The 18,692-nt window shown below is 46.0% G+C and overlaps 1 protein-coding gene across 1 annotated transcript in view; it reads right to left on the bottom strand.

Annotated features, from left to right (window-relative positions):
- Positions 1 to 18,692, bottom strand: part of SYNPO2 (synaptopodin 2) — a 579,691-nt gene that overhangs the window by 131,128 nt on the left and 429,871 nt on the right. The window contains exon 3 of the mRNA XM_085634327.1: positions 5,126 to 5,940. Coding sequence (XP_085490453.1) covers positions 5,126 to 5,940 — 815 coding nt within the window. The remainder of the gene's footprint in view (positions 1 to 5,125; positions 5,941 to 18,692) is intronic.

An 18,692-nucleotide genomic window follows, 5' to 3' on the forward strand; every position in this document is an offset into this window, starting at 1 on the left:
AACCTCGGCGCTTTGGAGCAGCTACCTATTGTTCCTGCACCGCCCCTCTTTCTTTTCAGAGTTGCCACAAGTCTGGGTTGTTTAGGGGAAATCTTTTTCCTAATAGGCCTTGGTTTTATTTTTGGAGGCGTATTCGGTAGATCCCCTTCCATAGCGTGGAGTGGGGAAGTCATCGCACCTGTGTTAATGGTGATTAAGTCCCGCTGAGAGTCTGTTGTCAGCGGCAGATCCTGAAGAAGTAGCGGAATGCCCGGGTCGCTAATTGAGGCAGAAATATTTACCAGTTTGTGTGTTACAGGTGAGGGAGACGGAATCAACTGTATAGAACCCAGAGAGGAACGTTTATCAGAGAGTAAACCATGGGACAGACGACGTTCCGTGTCCGCTATTTCATTGTCCAACTTAGAAACAGCTTTGGCCAGAAAGTGGTCAAGGGTCCCTTTCCGTGGGCCTCCCAAGAGTGTAGTCTTGCCTTTGGATGGCTGTATAGGCGGAGTTATAGGCATACTTAAAATATGGGCACAAGCAGTGGAGAGGTACAAATATACGCGTACTGTAAACACAAAGACTGCAAAGTTCGAAATATAGTGTTTACCGCAAACTGTGTGGGAAGATATGTAAAATATCTTACTTGTAACTGCCAAATGGGGTGGCCCAGCCCGGCCTCTTCCGGCCCCGGACGGCCACAGACGGTCCCGCCCTTGTCCCGGGCTTAGCCCGGCACTGCCCGCGCGCGGTCCCGCGACGCGGGTATCACGGCGATCTTTTAAGCGCCTCCCTGGCGCCAAACCAGCGTCGGCGGGTCCTCAGCCGCTGGGGGTTGTGGGGGATGTAGTCGCGTCCCCGCTCCGCGTCCGCAGGTGGTGGTAGCGGCGGCGGGGGACGAGAAAGCAGCAACAGTGAAGAGTCTCGCTGGGCAAAGTAAGTTACAATCCCTCAATACGCAGTCCACAACGCTACTCTGAGCCCTAATGTTTTCATTGATGCCAGCACTTTATGTAGGGGCTGGGATGTTTGTCCTTTCTTTACTATTTGTTTCTTTTCATGTTTCCATGTTTTCTTTCTTGACTTTCTCTTGCACATTGGCCCTTATTAGCCACTTCTCATTGGGAGCCCACCCTGTCATCATTGTGATAGGATCAGATTGCGGGGCTGCCCACTGGTTAAAAACTGTTGTTCAACCCCATAAGGATCCCTGGTTGGCAGAATGGCATTGTTGGTGCAAGCACCTTTTACCACAATATTACAAAAGCAGACTTTGGAAGGGGTAACATGAGAAAAGAATATGTTGGCATGTTTGTTCTGCTTTTTATTGTGAGGTGCTGAGTTTTTTTTTTGTTTTTTTTTGGGTTGTTGGGTTTTGTCCTGCATTGTGTTATGCTTGTGCTGTATTGTGCTGCATGGCTGTTGTGTTGCGGTCTGTTTTGTTGAGCCTTATCTTTCTGTAGTTCTGTTATTTTGCTTGGTGCTATATTTTGGTGCTCTGTTCTGTTGGGCTTTGTAGTTACTATAGAGATGCCATCAAAGACTGCTACTTCTGAATTCCAAAACAATACACGTTTTTAAGCTCCCGTGATAAGCGCTGCTACAGCTCTTCAACTATTTAGGGCACACGTCGGCCCAAAACTATGGCATACGCCTGTCTTAAATTAGCACTTCCAGGGGTCATTTTATTTAAGACGGTCCTATGTTGACTGGCGTGGCTTGCAGTTTTCACTTTTACCAGTGTTACCCCACACGAAAAGTGTTGTTGGCTCAAACACCAGAACGTACTGAAAGTGCCACACGTGACATGATTGAACTTTGTGTACAAAACTGAAGCTGCAAAGGGAGTCAATAACCAAAAGAAAGACTTGCGAATCCCGGTAAACACGAGTAATCTGCAGAGTTAAAATGAATTCGTGACAATATCTCATGTCATTGTCCAAAGGGCCGCTCGTGAATCTGTCAGCGGGGACACGACGGGCTAGCCCGTAAATCAACAGAGACACCCACAGCTGGCGCTGAAGATTGCCTTTTTATTCCGCACGGCCCGCCTCCACCTGCATAATTACGCGGCTCGATTCATTTAGCCATTGTTAAGAGAGAAATGAGCTTCACACAGGTCAAAGCCAAGAGCAATTTGTTACAGAAACAGATCTGTTCACTGGGCGCGTGTCTCGTGGCAATCTGCTGCTCTGATTTAGTGCGTAAGACGTTTCTGACCTTTGACCCGCGTGAGTGCGCTCCTTGTTATACTATCTGAACGGGCTGAAGAAGAACAATCACGTACTGCGTCAGTCACGGCCGTTGACTTTAGCTTATGCTTCTATTTGATGCATCCAATCCAAACATGGAGTACGTATCAAGGAGGTTTGCAATTGAAATAGTTACCACTAATAAGAGGGTTTTTTTTGGGTGGGGTAATTTCAAGCGTCTCCACCTCTCCACGCCCATCTTCTGTTATTTCCCCGGATGTGGAAGTGCGTAAGGTCAGGTGAGTACATTCAGGTACCCGTCTAGTGGTAAGACTGATATTATTACCCAGGCGTCACTCACCTCAACCCCTGGTTTGCAAATCTGACTCCTGTTATCAGTGAGCAGCATACTGACCAAGAACAGTGCATTAAAAACACACTTGGGGCCTTATTCACGTAAAACGTAAAATACATGCAGTGTACACCCATCCCCATGATTTACATAGATGTATGCATTTTCAGTGATTCATAAAACCCTAGAAAATTATTCCAGTGGTTTTACGCATTGTGGAAAACCCACAGGTGTGTGCATGGTAGGAATGGATCGAAGTACATTGATTTAATTAAATGTTTTTTTCCCACATGGAGAAATCCCTACAGATAGCAAAAAATGGAGGCGTCCGCATTCATTTTCCAACATGGAAAGGGACTTAATCCTGCCTCCTTATTAGGTAGTTGTACATGTATTTTCACAGGTGGGAAACATCCTGTAAAAAGCGTGTGAATGCCTGCAAACCTACAAGCATTTTTTTCTGGGCAAGATCCAATCTGCATGGGCCAAAAGGGCCCGTAGATCCTTATCGGGAAATGTCTGCCCGCGTGTCAGTGTTTTTTTGCGCCAGAGAGCTCTATATACGTGTGAAAAAAAACCTCGTAAATCGACCCCTGAGTGATTGCAAATGTAAATAAAAGTATTTGGCTTAAGTCTGGGTTTTTAGAACTTGTAGCCGTGTAAACAACGTATTTGTATTTCATCCGATGCTTACGAGAATTCCTCTTCCCCACAAGCACACACCACTTCACGGACTCTCTTCAAAATCCTTAGAGGAATGCTGCGCACTTTTACGAGGGCACTATTTAGTGACACACTATGCCGACACGCTCGCTTGACATGCGGCCTCTGACTCGGCTTCTTTGGGAAAACTTCTTGTAAGCGAACAAATCATTCATTTTGGATAGCTAGGTGTATTTGCATTGGGAACCTGCGCATATGTTTGGACACAAAAACATTTCCTCTCTTCTGCGAGAAATCTAAATTATTTCCTAAAATACCTTACACCTTTTACTAAGGAACGCCACGGCATTTCATAATTATCCCGCAGAATTAACACACCTGGCCCAAAATTCCGGCACACCAAGGCAACAATATAAACTCACATTGATTTCTACTTTTTACAGGATATAAATGCCTATCTAAGTGTGAGACCCCCTTTAGCAAACCACGAGGTATTTCCATCCCATGTGAGACGTCTTCCACTGTCAAATGTCAATTCCCTCGTTTGTCTCCAAAGTCTCAGGTACATTTGGTGAGGGTGTGCCCGCAGCCCTGGTCCCCTCTGCCCCTCCAATGTCTGCCACCCCCGTGGAGGCTTCCCTGCTGCAGTATGCCAGGCATCTCCGCACGCTGACAGTCGCCCAGCAGCTGACCCGCTGTAATTCAACCTGCCCGGCCTCGCCGTCAGCTGGGACTTTTAACCGCACACCCCGGAGGGCTCGCCCGCTGCCACCCACCTCCGGAGCCGCCTGTCCGGTGATATACCCTTTACAGGCGCCGCGGCTTCTGCCAGTCTCCCAGCCCACAATTCCCACTCAACCGGTTGGCACAAAGAGCAGAGCCAGATGTCACGTAAAGGTGCCCGGTGTAGCATGGTATGCCCACATCACAGCCACAGACACTAATGCTAGAAATGAGCCGGCCCCCCGGTTTCAAAAAGTTCCAAATAAATAAAACATATAAAACGGTGACGCACCACATGCCACATGAAACTTACCACACTGCCACCGTACGGCCCACAGTAACCCCGATGCACCCCTCTCGCTGACAGGAATGGGCTACACCGATACCGCCCCGAGGACAAAGGCAGGCAGGGACCAGATTCACAGAAAGGGGGCAAGGGGCCCGCGAGCAGGGCACGGGCCGGGCGCCCCTAGTTCGCAGGGCAGACTTCAGGGTCCGGACGGCAGGGGGGAAAGGAGGACTCGCGGCGGTGACCGAGTCCAGCGCAGACTCGCCACACCGAAAGGATCAGATAACTGTCCAGCGTCACACATGCTGGCGTCCGTCAAGCTGGACGTCTGCAGGCATCGGCGAGCTCAGTTTTATTCCTGTCCGCCTCTGAGCAAGTTACCAGAGCTCCCCAGAATCTGACTTTAAAGCTATATCATTACAGCAGGCGCTGATGCTGAGTGCTCAGGGAAAAACCAAAGGCAATTAATGCATTCCCCCGCGCCTATGTCATGGTCCTAGCTTATCTACATCTCACCCTCTCTTTCTATTAATACATACATAAATAAATAAATAATGTGATATATGCATACATCTAGAACAAGTACACACACATATATTCGTCAGAAACACGCCACGCTCGTTACTATAAATTATACATTTTTACATTTCAGAGCTCCCCTTTAAATATTTAAATTATATCACTTCCTGTTAATAGCTCAATAATCGACAAGCAGAAACCTTGCTAAATGTCATGGTTTTAACGTTTCAACCAATCGTTTAATTTCTGGAACCAGTAATGGAATTCTGTAAAGTTCTAAAGCTGGTCTTAGGAAAACAGAAATAGAGGCATGCAATGGGGGCCGGCACCGTGCTTGCAGGGGTGTTTCAAGTTACAGAATCGCCCTGAGCGCTGCAAATGGCTGAGATATGACATACTCACTTGCGTGCCGCGCCCGGTGCTTGTGGGGTCTGCTGTGATCCTTTTCCGACTGCTCGTCTTCCTCCTCCTGCTCCGTGCCGTCCGACGAGATGCCAAGGGGGAGGCCAGAAGGAGGTGCCACGGGCTGCCCTCCTTCCTCCCTGGAGACAGCACACCCCCTGTCAACCGCATCCTGGATTGCTTCCTTCTCCCTGTCGGGGCAGGCGAGGATCACTTCCACCTTGGTGTGGGGCCGACCCGCCACCTCATCTCCCGGGGTCGCCGTGGATTCCCCACCACCGTCCAAGCGGAATGTTCTGGTGATGTGATGGCTCGACTCCTCAGGCTGGTTATGGGGCAGGCCAGATCCATAGTCAGTCTTGTCTGGTCCTGCACTGAGTCCTCCTTCTGAAGGGTTGTGGCTTTCAGCTTCAAGGAGAGTCACAACTGGCGAAGCCGCACTCTTCTTAAGGTTGCCTTGCGACAACGACAACTGCAGTTCAACCACAGTGCCCCGTTTCCTGCCCTCTTCCTCCCCTTGTAAAGTGGGCTCCTCTACCAAGTATTCGCTTGTAGTTCCTATCACCTTGGGGGTGATTTTGTACACAAGTGTCTCCTCACTCTCCTGCTCTGTGGGTGAGATCTCTGCCACCAATTCAACACCTCCACACTCAATTGTGTCCTTGGAGTCAGAGATGTACAGGCCTCGGCCAGACGACTGTGGCTCGCTTCTAATTTGCAGTGTGGTACTTTCCGCGTACTCCTCTGCCTTGACATCTTCACATTTTGTGTCCTCTGTTGTAGGTGTTAAAATTTCATTTATTCCACTTGCTGGCCTGTGAGTGAGAGAGAGATCAAAACGAAAAAAATGAGTGCCTGTCACATTTTGTGAAGTCATTCATGAGTAGACAAGACAATTTCTCCTGCCAACCCCAAACTCAAGCATTAAAGACGTTTCACACAATTTGCAGGCGTCTTGTCTTTTAGATAATTTTGAGGCTTCATCTTCAAGTCTACATTTACTGTAGAATCATCAGATATATTGCAGTTTAACAGGCAATCAAATCAATGTACAGGAGAGTGCACTCATTTTGTGTTCTTATTGCTGGGGGCAAACATGATCTGCAAACAGGCAACATATTAATATATCAGAAAAAAAGATCCACCTCTGCCAGTGTCTCCTAGGATGTACATTGCTGGAAAAGTAACTTTCCACACTCGCGATCATGTAAGCCTTGAGCCTCACCGGTGACCATTGTGTGATAGTGTAGACTAGCATCATGGTGGCACAAGTGTTACCCTTAGGGGGCATGCGCCTTCTCCTCTTTGTGGCCTGGAAGTGCTTGTTGTACTGAATGCTACCACATGGTTCTAGCAGGCTAAGTCAGGCAGTATGTATGTATGTCAGGTGAGTGTGGGCACGGAGAGATGACAAAGAGTCTTAGGGCCTGATTATGATTTAGGCGGGGGTCCGTCGGACCGCTGAACCCGTGGTGAAGGTGTGGTGGCGGTCTTGGACTGCCACACCAGTGGTCCGACCGCTGTATTAAGAGTACGGTGGTCGGTTCGTTTTGGGACTGCTGCAACTGCCAGGGATCCGCAATCCCTGGCGGTGGTTTGAAGCCGCAATATGCTTGGTAGTGCCGCTGCGTCACCGCCAAGCATATTACGAGTTTCTCCCTGTGACCCTATCCACGGCGGTGAGCCCACCATGCAACGGGTGGCAATGAGGAAACTCTGGGGGGCTTTATAGGGCCCCCTTGTGCCTCTGTACATGGGGGCATAAGTTGTGCCCACCTGTATGTGTGTACCCTTAGTTCCTGCACGAAATGAAATGCACAACATTGTGCATTTTGGTCCGTGCAGGAACAAGCTTTGGCGCTCCCACTGCTGTGCCTTTTTGAAAGGCACTGGCGTGAGAATGTCAACGGACCGCCTGCCAGACCACAAGGAAGCTTGTAATTTGGCGGGCAGTCGGTGGCCCTATTTGGCGGTGTGCGAGCGGGGAGGTGGCATGGCAGCCCACTCCCAAACAGCCAAACTCGTAATCGGGCCCATGGGTGGACAGGCCACATACTTGGTCGGCAAGAAATTCAGTCATGGAGGAAATGTATATTTAGGCAAATATTAAGATATGTGCTGTCTTTGTGATTCATCCTTGACCAGCAGCATATGTCTCCTCTTCCCTCTGTAGGAAAGACTGCCTCACCGGGCGCTTGAGACACTGTATGGGTTCACAGGCATAGCTACAAATGTCATATAGGATATCACAATTCAAGCTACGTCCAATTATTTGACTTCTTATGATTTGGAGTTCCACATAAAAAAGTATACAAACAACTCCAGTTTAGCAAATCAATCAACACTTAAAAACAAGCTGATAAAAGACATAAAAACATCAGAGATTACAGTTTTCACAAAGATAATACAAGATTCATAGTTACATGTAAATTACAAAGACATGGGATGTGGACGCAAAATCAATATCAGAATCCTTACAAATACAAGACTAACAAGGACAGGGCAAAGCGAATGTCATACAGTATATCACAATATGAGCCTGGAATGAGTGACGCGAACTAACCCAGTAATACCGCTCGAAAACCCATTGTGTGACTGCCCTGGCCTTTATGTCTTTCATTTTGGTGAAATATTGGTTTTGGCTAACCTGATGAAAGCACAAATTAAAGTATAATTTAAAAAAGCTGTGGTGGCAGACCTCAATGGTTTGAGAAGGGTGGTGGTCTGACATGGGGACAACAGTGATGCCTAATAGGCTGAGGGGCTTTAAGAATTTCCCCATCTTCAGCCCAATGGCGAGAAAGACAAAGATGCCGAAAGCCAATATATACAGCGTTTCAATTACTTCCACTGCATCTAGAGTGAATCCACCCCAGGAGTTTCTGGTAGAAGTTGAGTACTACATAGAAAATGCGATTCCCGTGGGGAGTTTGGTTTCTTTTCCTTTACACTATTTTAAATAAATCAATCAAAAATACTCTATTCAATTATAACGTAGGTAATTATGACAGTGAAAGCAATAACACAATAAAACAATTGAACTCTCGTTTTTTCATAAATTTTTAATCACCCATAGAAATGCATAACCGCACAGTACTTTTAAGGAAATAGCCTACCATCGAACAGAGCTCATAATCTCTAAGTAGGTTTAAAAATTGTATGGCTGGAATAAATCTTCTAACATCTCTTTGTTTAAAAAGAGAAATTAAAAACCCTTTGGTGTATATTTCACACAGTTTACAAAAAAAAGATAGAATGCAGCAGGGTCTGTTTCGAGGCATCATCACAAGGACAAATTCCAATACTAACGCTGGTACACTGACCCAGTGGAAAACCCGACAAATGGCGAGTTGTTCCTGACCTGAATCTGAATGAAAGTGTTCACTCCCAGTGACTGATGCTGCGAAATAGTTAGGGGTCACTAAAAGACATAGTCTTAAACCTATTTGTGTAGTTGTTTACTGTTTTCATTCATTAGTACCCTTTGTGGGTGGGTTGTGCAGTCTCCAACAGACACAGTATGGAGTTTTGCATTACTTGGAAATGTTATTATTTTTTGTGTGGCAACTAGGCCTGCTTCCGATAGATGGTAATGGTGCTGTGCTCTACATGAGCAGAGGTAACATGGAGGTGAGCCTCCATCTTGTGCTGCAATTAATGAGTCCTTGGGAGGAAGACCATGTACACAGCACATGTAGACCCAGTCAAGTAATGCACAAGCACAACACACATGAACAAGCCACCAGTGGCATCTCATCACATACAGGTAGAATAAAGTCAAGGACCCCATTTATGGGGGACTGAACACAACTTACATGAAGATGGTCTGCAGAGTTTCTCCTCTCCCTGACCCAGAAGTACTGGCAAAAACATGTGTTTTTCTCTAGAATCTAAGCTGCTACCAACCTCCCCATAATGTGGTACTCGGTCAGCAGTCACCACCCACCATAGATAAAGATACACAGAGGGTGCGCACTCAGACAGACAGAGGCTCTGCGGATGAATTAAAGCAGAAACACATGGAGCTCATCAGGATTACCCGCTGATTTATTTTTATTTTTTATTTTAAAAGTTTTATATAGCGCTAGCTTGACCCGTAGGTATCAGAGCGCTTTACATACATACTGTAAAGAAAAAAACTGACAGAAATTGCAGTAAGGAAGCAAAACCAGGGATAAAAAAAAAAAATACAGCATGGAAGATAAGGTGGTTAACACAGTTCGGTCACCAACTATCCTTGAATGTCAAGAGAGAGGAGTAAACTCGGACGCTGATGTGTAGTCCAGTTGAGAAAAGCACAAGATCAGCTAGAAAGCTGGAAACAAACAGGACAGAACAGATCAGGTCACCCCTCACATCAGGCATGCTGTAGGTCACCTCTAGCTGGTGCTCAGCCACTGACCTTTTATATTATACTCAACATTACAGTGAGTTTGACACAATAGTTGATAAAAAAAACTTCCATCAGCTGAAGCAGTGGCCATTAGGATACGTGTGCAGAGGTAAGTGACTGTAAAATAGCCTGCAAGTATACAAAACAGTGATGAATGGAATGACTGCACATTGTGTCACTGGAAAAAAGCTGTATCCGACTGATGAGCCCATAAGTAGGGCAACAACTATCCTAGATTGCTTGTTTCCAGTTCAGGGAGGACCTGGCTTGGCATTTCGGGCTGGACTGTTCCTATTGAAGCAAGGTCAAGATTGATTTGCATATAGCTGGTTCCAAACTGAGGTGTCATGGTGTGCAAAATAACAATGGATTGGAATGCGGATCGAGTGATTACCAGTAGCTGAGATTAATTTGAGCATTCCACCCATCACTTTTTTGTATACTTATTGTAAAATAGGCTGTGCATTCAAAGCTACAGGATTGGTGCCATGAGAGTTCTGTATGTCATCATCAACCAGCTCTTATAGAGCACACAGCTACCCAAAATGGGATTCCCGGCACAAACAGGACGAGTGAGGTTTTTTTGAGGAATGCTGCTTTACATATAAAGGTGTATTTTGAATTGCTTCAAAAAACTTAGCAAGTTTTTATTTGATCTCAGTTGGATGGACAGGGAGTTCCAAAGTTTGGGGACCATTTAGGCGAATGAACGACCCCCACCTCTTGCTCTCTTGATCCTCGGGACGGCAAGAAGGGAGAGGTTATTTGATCTTAGCTCTCTGCGGGCGCTCTGTGGGGATATAGGATGCCAGAGGGGATGTGGGCTAGATGAATGCCTTACGTTATGAGCAATGCATAAGGCTTTGAACTTTATTCTTTGGTTAATGGGGAGCCAATGAAGACGAGATAAAGCAGCCGATGCTATTTGCATTCTGGACATGCCCAGCAGGGCCTGAGCCACGACATTCTGGCTGACCTGCAACTTCCTGATAACATATGAAGGGCTTCCTAGATAAAGAGAGTTGGCATAACCGAGGCAGGACAGTACCAGGCCTTGTATCACCACACTGCGGCAGTCCATAGGGAGCCATTAAAGCGTCTTCCTAAGAGATCTTAGAAGGCCAAAGCAGGTACCTGCGACTTTCTTTACCTGAGAATTCATAGTTAATTCTTTATCCAGAGTAATTCCGAGGCTGTTTACTTCAGGACTTGGGCGGGGATGTGCCCCCAGCCACGGAGGCCAATGGAATTGGTCCCAAAGCAGGGGATTGTTTCCAATTACCATGATCTCAGTCTTTTCCCCGTTTAGCTTGAGACAGCTCGTTTCCTGTCAGTGGACCAATGCGCAGAAGAGGACACATGTTTCAGTACACTCTGGTGCAGTTACAGTGAGCAAACAGCAGCTTTCGGCTTAATTCCCTCTGTCGCCATTTGTTGCACGGCTGGCACTGCATGCCAATGGAAGAGATCTATTGGAGGCACAAGCCCTGCACCCTTGAACGATTTCTGCACATCTGAGGCTATGGCAGACGTCAGGAGGGACCTCATGTGGCCTGATGTTGCAGTAATAGGCAGTGCTAGGCCACAGGTTTGAAAGCGAATGTCCCAGGAGTGTGAGAAATGGGCACTGAAGTCTGCCATCTGCCAGTCAGGGGCAGGAACCAGGCGAGGCTGATCTTGTTACGTTATGTGTGGTTGTAAAGCGCACTATCACCTGCGAGGGTATCCTGGAATTACCTTCCCAGTTCAGAAGTAGAATTCCTTACAATACAATAATTTCACAGCACAGTGATTTTGAAAGTGGAGCAAATGGAAATCGAGATTGTTCACTAATTGCACACATTCACCATCAGATGCACCTGGTCACACTGGTCACAAATGGTGCACCAGTAGCTGTAAAAAGATTCGGAACACGAGAACCTGTAAAGCACAAGAAATTGTGCCTCTGTGAGTATTTGAACATCTATCCTGCTGACAAATCTATACCTTTTATTCAGCGACAGCTGGCACGGATCGGGGGTGGCGGTGCAGGGGGGAGGGGGCTAAATAAAAAAGAAAACTTTACTTACCCCCTCGCCTCTTCTCCTCGTCCCTCCACTCCGGTCGGAACAGGAAGCCAATCACAACGCTGCAAAGCAGCATTATGATTGGTTTAAGCGCCGTGGTTAGGCGCTCAGATGGGGAATGGGAGCCTGGGCATGTTCTCCATCCAGGCTGTAATGCAGCCAGGGTGGAGAACATGAAAAGTGCGCATGAATGTTTGGCTGGCCCAAGATGGCTGGCCAAACGTTCATGCACACTTACAGAGTGCCCACCACTCGTCCCCCTGCTCCTTGTCAGCAGAGCAGCCCCGCCCCGCCCCGCCCCGCCCGCAAAGCTGCCGCAACAGGAAACAATAAAATGATAATAGCATTGAGTTATCATTTTTACTTTATTTACACTGCTAAAAAGCAGTGGGGCGTTGCTCCTCCGCCGTAGCGTGTTTTCCTTCTAAACACGTGTACAAATGTTAAACTGTCACAGAAACAATTAATTTGATGGCATTTCTCTATGATATCTTTATTTTGAAGAAAAACATTAATTTCGCCATTATATCACTTGAGGTAAGTGTCCTTTGGTGCTTCTTGTGAGTTGTGATTGTAAAAATACATCAGCCTTTTTAATCGGCACAAAAGAGATGCACAGTATACAAATGCATGTCCGGGTGCATTGACACGGGTACATTTTGTCACCATGTGCTTGTGCTCTGAGCATACATTGTGTATTTTGCTGGTGAAATCAGAACCAATGCAATACATATTTGTGCACTTCGAGACTCTGATTACGAGCGTTCTTGTTGTTTCCTCAAGAGGTTTTATGACCTCTGCAGAACTGAAATTCTTTATGCTCAACCCCGTATAGCTGTGGTACTTACTCTTCAAAATGTTTACTCTGCGAGAACAGAATAACGATGTTTTCCCTATTTATATTAGTTGGAAAGAAAATATGAGGTCCACTTTTGTCCAGTTCCTGTAGCATATTATGTTTTTTCCAGTTTTAAATTGCAGGTCGAAAATCTTTCTTTGCAGTTTTGCGTCGCCATCTTGGAACGCTGGGAATTCCATTATCTCATTTCCGCTTCTGGGAGTCCAAGTACCATGGTTTACTCTCACACTGAACCTTGCGACAGGACTGCTTCTGTCACAGTTAAGTCACGCAGGAGGTCGCGGCTACCTAAAATAGTGGCACTCATGAGCAAGCTCGAAGCATTTACAACGGCAGGTTTTAAATAGATAACGGCCCATTCCCTTTTAGCTCAGTTTCTGAAGAAAATACCAACATGTGCCGCTAAGCACTATTTTAAAGTAATATTTCAGGCACAATCACGATAATGTAAATAATACACCCTGTGGGCGGTTTAGTGAATTTAAATTGCTGAAGCAGGGTGGTATAAAATTACCAGCATATATTTTATAGAGCTACAAATAAAAGACATAAATAGCAAAAGACACTGAATATGAGGAGTAATCCTGTTACCATAACAAGTGTACCAGAATACTCCTCATTTACAGCCCAGTAGCAGAATGATAGCATCACTCTGGATTTATACAGGCTAGGAGCGCGTGCAAGATCAGGACGCGAGCCATGTTACACATAGGTTGGGTGGATGTTAATTTAGGTCTCTGTGCTTGCCAGGGAGCTGGTTTCTGTCACAGGAGGTATTCTTGACAACATGCTTTTGAAACATCGGTGCTGATGAAACCATAAACATGCCCATGTAGGATGAGCAGCTAAGGGGGTTGGACTGGCTCAACGGTATCCTTTATTGGTGTTGGACAAGGATTCTCACATCGCTGGGAAGAGATGGAAGAGAGACCGAGCAAAGGATTTTGATTCCTTAAAAGGTGCTTGCTTGCTCCTGTATGTTTTGAGGGATTGTTATAACTCAATAAAGTCACTGGTAGCTCTAGTCTGCTACTGAAAACCCAAATCAGATTGAATCTGGACTAACTTCATGCGCTCAGCTATACTTGGTAACTTTGTTTTCACTTCCATCACACAGGACGATTTATTGACTTCAGTGACTATTCCTCAGGCCTTTTATTCCACTGGACATTTCCCCATGAACTGAATCTCTTGTAGGCCCTTGATAGCCCAAGACTTCTCCTGGCGCCTTTGTCATTTTCTCCAGCTTCCGGAGGCTAACTGCAGCAGCCACATGAGGCTTCGAGAGAGACAGAAAGAGGCTTCAAGAGAGACAGAAAGAGGGAGAGGAGAAAGGTCGAGCAAATACTATTAGAGAGGGAAAAGAGAAGGGGAGACAGAGGATGGATGGATGGAAAGAGAGAAATGGACTAAGTGAGCGAGACTGGTTTGAGCATTTTTGAGAGGACTGCATTTGGTTCCCCAGATCGGCCCTGCTCAAGCCCCAACTAAGTTTTGTTGGGGAAAAGAGGGTGTAGGACATTGGCTTACTGGGTTTTTTTGGGCGGGGGGGGGGGGGGGTTGTTGGGGGTGCAGCCCTGTTCAAGCAGCATTTCCTGTCAGGGTGAAGTCACAAGCGAATTAACCTCTGCTTTACCCTCTGGTAGCTTGGCACAAAGCAGACTGGCTTTACTTACAGGCAATATGTAAAGTATTAATGCAGCACTTAAGACATTAATAAAGTGGAATCACAATATAAGAAAAGTCCCACACCAATTTAGAAAAATAGACTAAAATGCAATAAATCATTTGAAATCAAAACAAAAAACTTCAGTCAGTAGAACTGGAAATATGCACCGGGACAAAGTCACAAGTTGAGGCCAACGCGATGGAGTGAAGACGGGATACAGGGAATTAGTTAGGCCTGCTGAACAAAGCACCTTAAATCCTGGTTGCAGAGTTTCTGAGTTCCTGTGTGGAGGATGTATCACGCAGCGATTGTTCCGATAGGCTGCGATCCGAAGTCCTGCACAGTGGAGGCGCCACACATCATCGGTTCCGAAGAGCTGCAGGGTCCTACATCGGGGATTCCTTGTACTGTGGTGGTTCCAATGCAGAGCTGGGCTGACAGAACACCCTCAGGCCAATTCCAAGGGCCCAGGACTGAGGTGGCACCACGTGAGGTCAAGACTCACAGCAGACAGAGTCCAGGAGCCGGGTTTAAGACAGTTGAAGCCTTTTCTGTCCATGAAGCTCTGATCAGAAAGCCTGCCAACAAGCCCTTGCAGTCACTCTGGTAGTCCTGGGTTCAAGATGCATGCCCAGTCCTTTTCACTCAGGTAGCAGGCTAGCAGAGTAGCAGTCATTCTTGTGGCAGAGCAGCACAGCAGTCCTTCTGAGTCTTCCACATCTCCAGAGGTGTACTGAAGAGTTGGGTCTGAGGGTCCAATTTATACCTGGTGTCATCTTTGAAGTAGGAGAAGGTTCTGGAGGTTTCCACCCTTAAAGGTGTCTGACAATTCCTGTGTCCCTGCCCTGGCCCCAGCTTGTCTGGGGACAAAAAGACCAGTGTCAAACCCTTTGTGAGTGTGCTTAGGCATTGGCTTTGTGATGTGTAAGTGTCATGGGTGACAGGTCCTCCTCATCAAGTCAGAGATGGCCCATCCTGCCAACACCTATTCCCCCTTTGTCTCACTGTCTGGGAGCAATACACAAAGACCAGCTACACCTAGTCATGCGACCCAGGATACAGGTACCACCAAATGGTTAGGGCAAGAAAATGCCAACGGTCTAAGAGTGTCATTTTTAGAATTGTGACTTAAATCCGACTTTACTATTTAAGAAGGGTTTAAATTACAATTCTTTAGACATCATACATGACATTTCGTAATTCTTCTAAATTGAAATTTATCACTTACTACATTTAATAAGGTTACCCAATGTTATCCTATGGGAGTGGTAGGCCTTGCAGTAGTGACAAATGGAGTTAAGAGATTTTCACTGCCAGGACATGAAAAACTTAAAAGTACATATCCAACTTTTTAAATACACTGCACTATCCTCTAAGGGCTGTTTAGGTCCTACCTTAGGCGTGACGTATTTGTATTAAAAAGGAAGGGTTGGACCTTGCAAAAGATTTATTCTGCCAGAATGAAATGGCAGTTCTAAACTGCACACACAGGTTGCAATTGCGGACCTGAGCCTTTACAAGGCTACTTAAGTGGGTGGCTCAATAAGTGCTGCAGGCCCACTAGTAGCATTTAATTTAAAGGCCCTGGGTACATATAGTGCTACTTTACAAGGGACTTACAACTAAGGAAATATGTAAAAATGGGTGTAAGCCAGTATTACCTTTTTCAAAGGAGAGAGCACAAGAACTTTAGCACTGGTTAGCAGAGGTAAAGTGTGCAGAGTGCTAAGGTAAAAAAAGAAAGTCAGCAAAAACAGGAGAGTCGAGGCAAAAAGTTGTTGGAAAACCATCCCCAAGTATTTCAGGTTCAACTGAGTTTTTTGTCGCTTGATCAAATTTTCAATATTTTCTCTGTCGTTCTTTCCCCACAGATTCTATCGCAGTATCTTGCTCATTAAGGTCCAGAATCCCTTTTCGTGATTTTATAAAATGGGGTTGATAAAATCTGATCAAGATTTTAGGGGATGGTGTGACTTTACATATAGCCAATGACTGAAGATATCTTTTTGAAGCATTATCACAATATAAAACAAGCATTGATAAAGCCAACACATTTAGCTTCTCTGTAGTGTATGCATAGAGCACATGACACACATGCATATAGGCTATCAGACACAGACCACCAGATAAACAGTGATCCGAACAAAGGGACTAACTTACAGGCACTAACACATACATACAAATAGACATACTGTCAGCCATGCGCACAAACAAAATTGCATTCAAGCATACGAACCGACTGATATGTAGGTACCAAATCCACTTATGCAGACAGACCAAAACAGCCACGCAGACACCAGTTCACGCAGATAACATGCATTCTTTCCCTTATGAGTATAGGCCAATAGTGATAAATAAGCCTATGCATCAAAGGGGATGTGCACCACGAAAGGTGATGTGCAGCAGGGACACGGAGTGATGTGCAGCAGAAAAGCACAGGGTTTTATGCAGGAAGGAGGCACGCGGTGCTGTGCAGCATCAAAGCACAATGATCTGTCTCAGAGGAGCAAAGGGTGGAAAGTTTCAGAAGAGCAGAAGAGGGCGATGTGCCTCAGGACAGAACTTGGGGCTGTGCATCAGGGGCCACTGGGTAACGAGAAGCTGTGGGACCAGTGCTGTCTGTACTAGTGAGTACAGGCAGATGTGTAGTAGTGGGTATAGTATGAGATAAAACGTGAAAAAAGAATGATGTGCAGTATCGGGCACAGAGTAATGTGCAGCAGGAGGCAATGTTGATATGTAGTAGGTGGCCAAGCAGTGAAGTCAGAGAATTCTCAATTTGTTTCAAAACAGGTTTCAATAGTTCTTGTTACTATTTTTTTTCTATTCATTCTGGTAATTGCAGGACTACCAGAATGCAAAAAAAACAAAGACTACCAATAATCAACCCATACCTGACATGGGAGAATTTGAAACATAAAAAATGGCATTTAAAAGAAATAATTTTGAGGGAGCAGAAGCTATTTGGTGGTTGAAATTATACATGAAATGAGCTGATGTGTTCCCAAATGGGTATTCAGGTCCTCTAAATGTAGTATCTAGCTCAACTGAAATGGAGGTTTTAAGAAAAAATTATTTGCACCTGGGATGTGGCGTAAGGGCCACAACTGCCGACTTTGGAGTTGGGGCACCAGGTTCTAGTCTCGGCTAAGTATCATGTGATTCTGGGCAAATCACTTAATCTCCCTGTGCCTACAAAAAATGAATGTGTCCTTGTAATGTAACTGGTGCTCGTGTAAAGCGCTCCGATACCTTCGGGCCAAGTTCGCGCTATATAAAACTGCAAAAATAAAACTGAAACTCACTTTTTAAAATTTCTTCCTTTGATCCTCCTTTTACTTGTGAATAACAAGAATGGGTCACAGTTACCTCATGTCATGTGATAAGTTATTTTACCATTGCCATATCAATCTCTTTACATGTTCAGCAGTGGCAGCTGCTCTAACTTCAAAGTGGTGAGGCAATACAAATGCAGGGGGGGAATAATAAATTAAACCACTTACCTGCTGTCTTGTCCTGTAAATAACGACGACACTGGTTGTGGATGCAATAACTTTATTTTATTATTTTTCTCATATCTTCTTGTCCTGGGGCTCCTTGTGGCACTCGCCCCTTTCCTTCCTCTAACCCCTTAAATGGCTTGTCCCTTTCCTGTTCCTGTCTACCGCCTTCCGGCTCCTAGTCGTGCCGCAGTCTGCATGGTCCCAGCTATATGCTAATTACAGTACACATGCAGACATTACACCTTCCACTGTGGCTGCCGCATTTGTGCTCCTCTCCCAACGCTGGGCACACTGCACAGGCTCCCAGGGGCCAATCACAGCACTGCTCTCTTGCTGGTAACACTATTTACCAGCATGAGAGCAGCGCCGTATTTGGCCTGAGGTGGCTGATTTGTCGCTTGCTCAGGCACAGGGAGCCTGTGCCATTTCTTGACCCAGCTGTGCCACACAGCAGGGTTTAAGAAATGTAAGTGTGCATGTCGGTTTGGCTGTCCTAAGATGGCTGGCCAAACCGCCATGCACACTTACAGTGCCCACCACTCCTCCATGCTGCTGACATGATGCTCCATCAGGATGGCCCGCCCTAAGACAGTTTGCAGTGGTTCAGTAAGAAAGCCTGATAAAGACTTTGCAGGACTGACCTCTTGTCCAACTTTCAGCCCTTCCTCAGCCGTTGATATGTCCCTGAGTGGCCAAGGTACCTGCAGGTAGAGAAATCTGCAGAAGGGAATTTGAAGCCCTGTTTACGTTCTGACACTGCCCTAATAAGCCCGAGATCACGTGTTGCAAGGACAATACCAGGGGTAGCAATAGGCAAGTCAGGGGTTGCAGCTGTTCACCATGACACTTGTTCCTTGCCAAATGCAAAAATGGTACCATATCTGGAAGGTGCACAAAGAGGATCCTGGTAGAGTTGTCTTCTACTCAGAGCCCATGAATGGAAAGGAATAGAAGGCGTTGAGCCTCATTTAGAGTGTGGCAGACAGGATACTCCATCACCACGTGGTGTATATCCTGTCTACCCTATTTACATGTTCCACAGGCGATAATGCACGTGAAGTATGACAAGCGGGATAT

The sequence above is a fragment of the Triturus cristatus genome, chromosome 2_1 (assembly GCF_964204655.1).
Source record: "Triturus cristatus chromosome 2_1, aTriCri1.1, whole genome shotgun sequence".
Classification (NCBI taxonomy): Eukaryota; Metazoa; Chordata; class Amphibia; order Caudata; family Salamandridae; genus Triturus; species Triturus cristatus.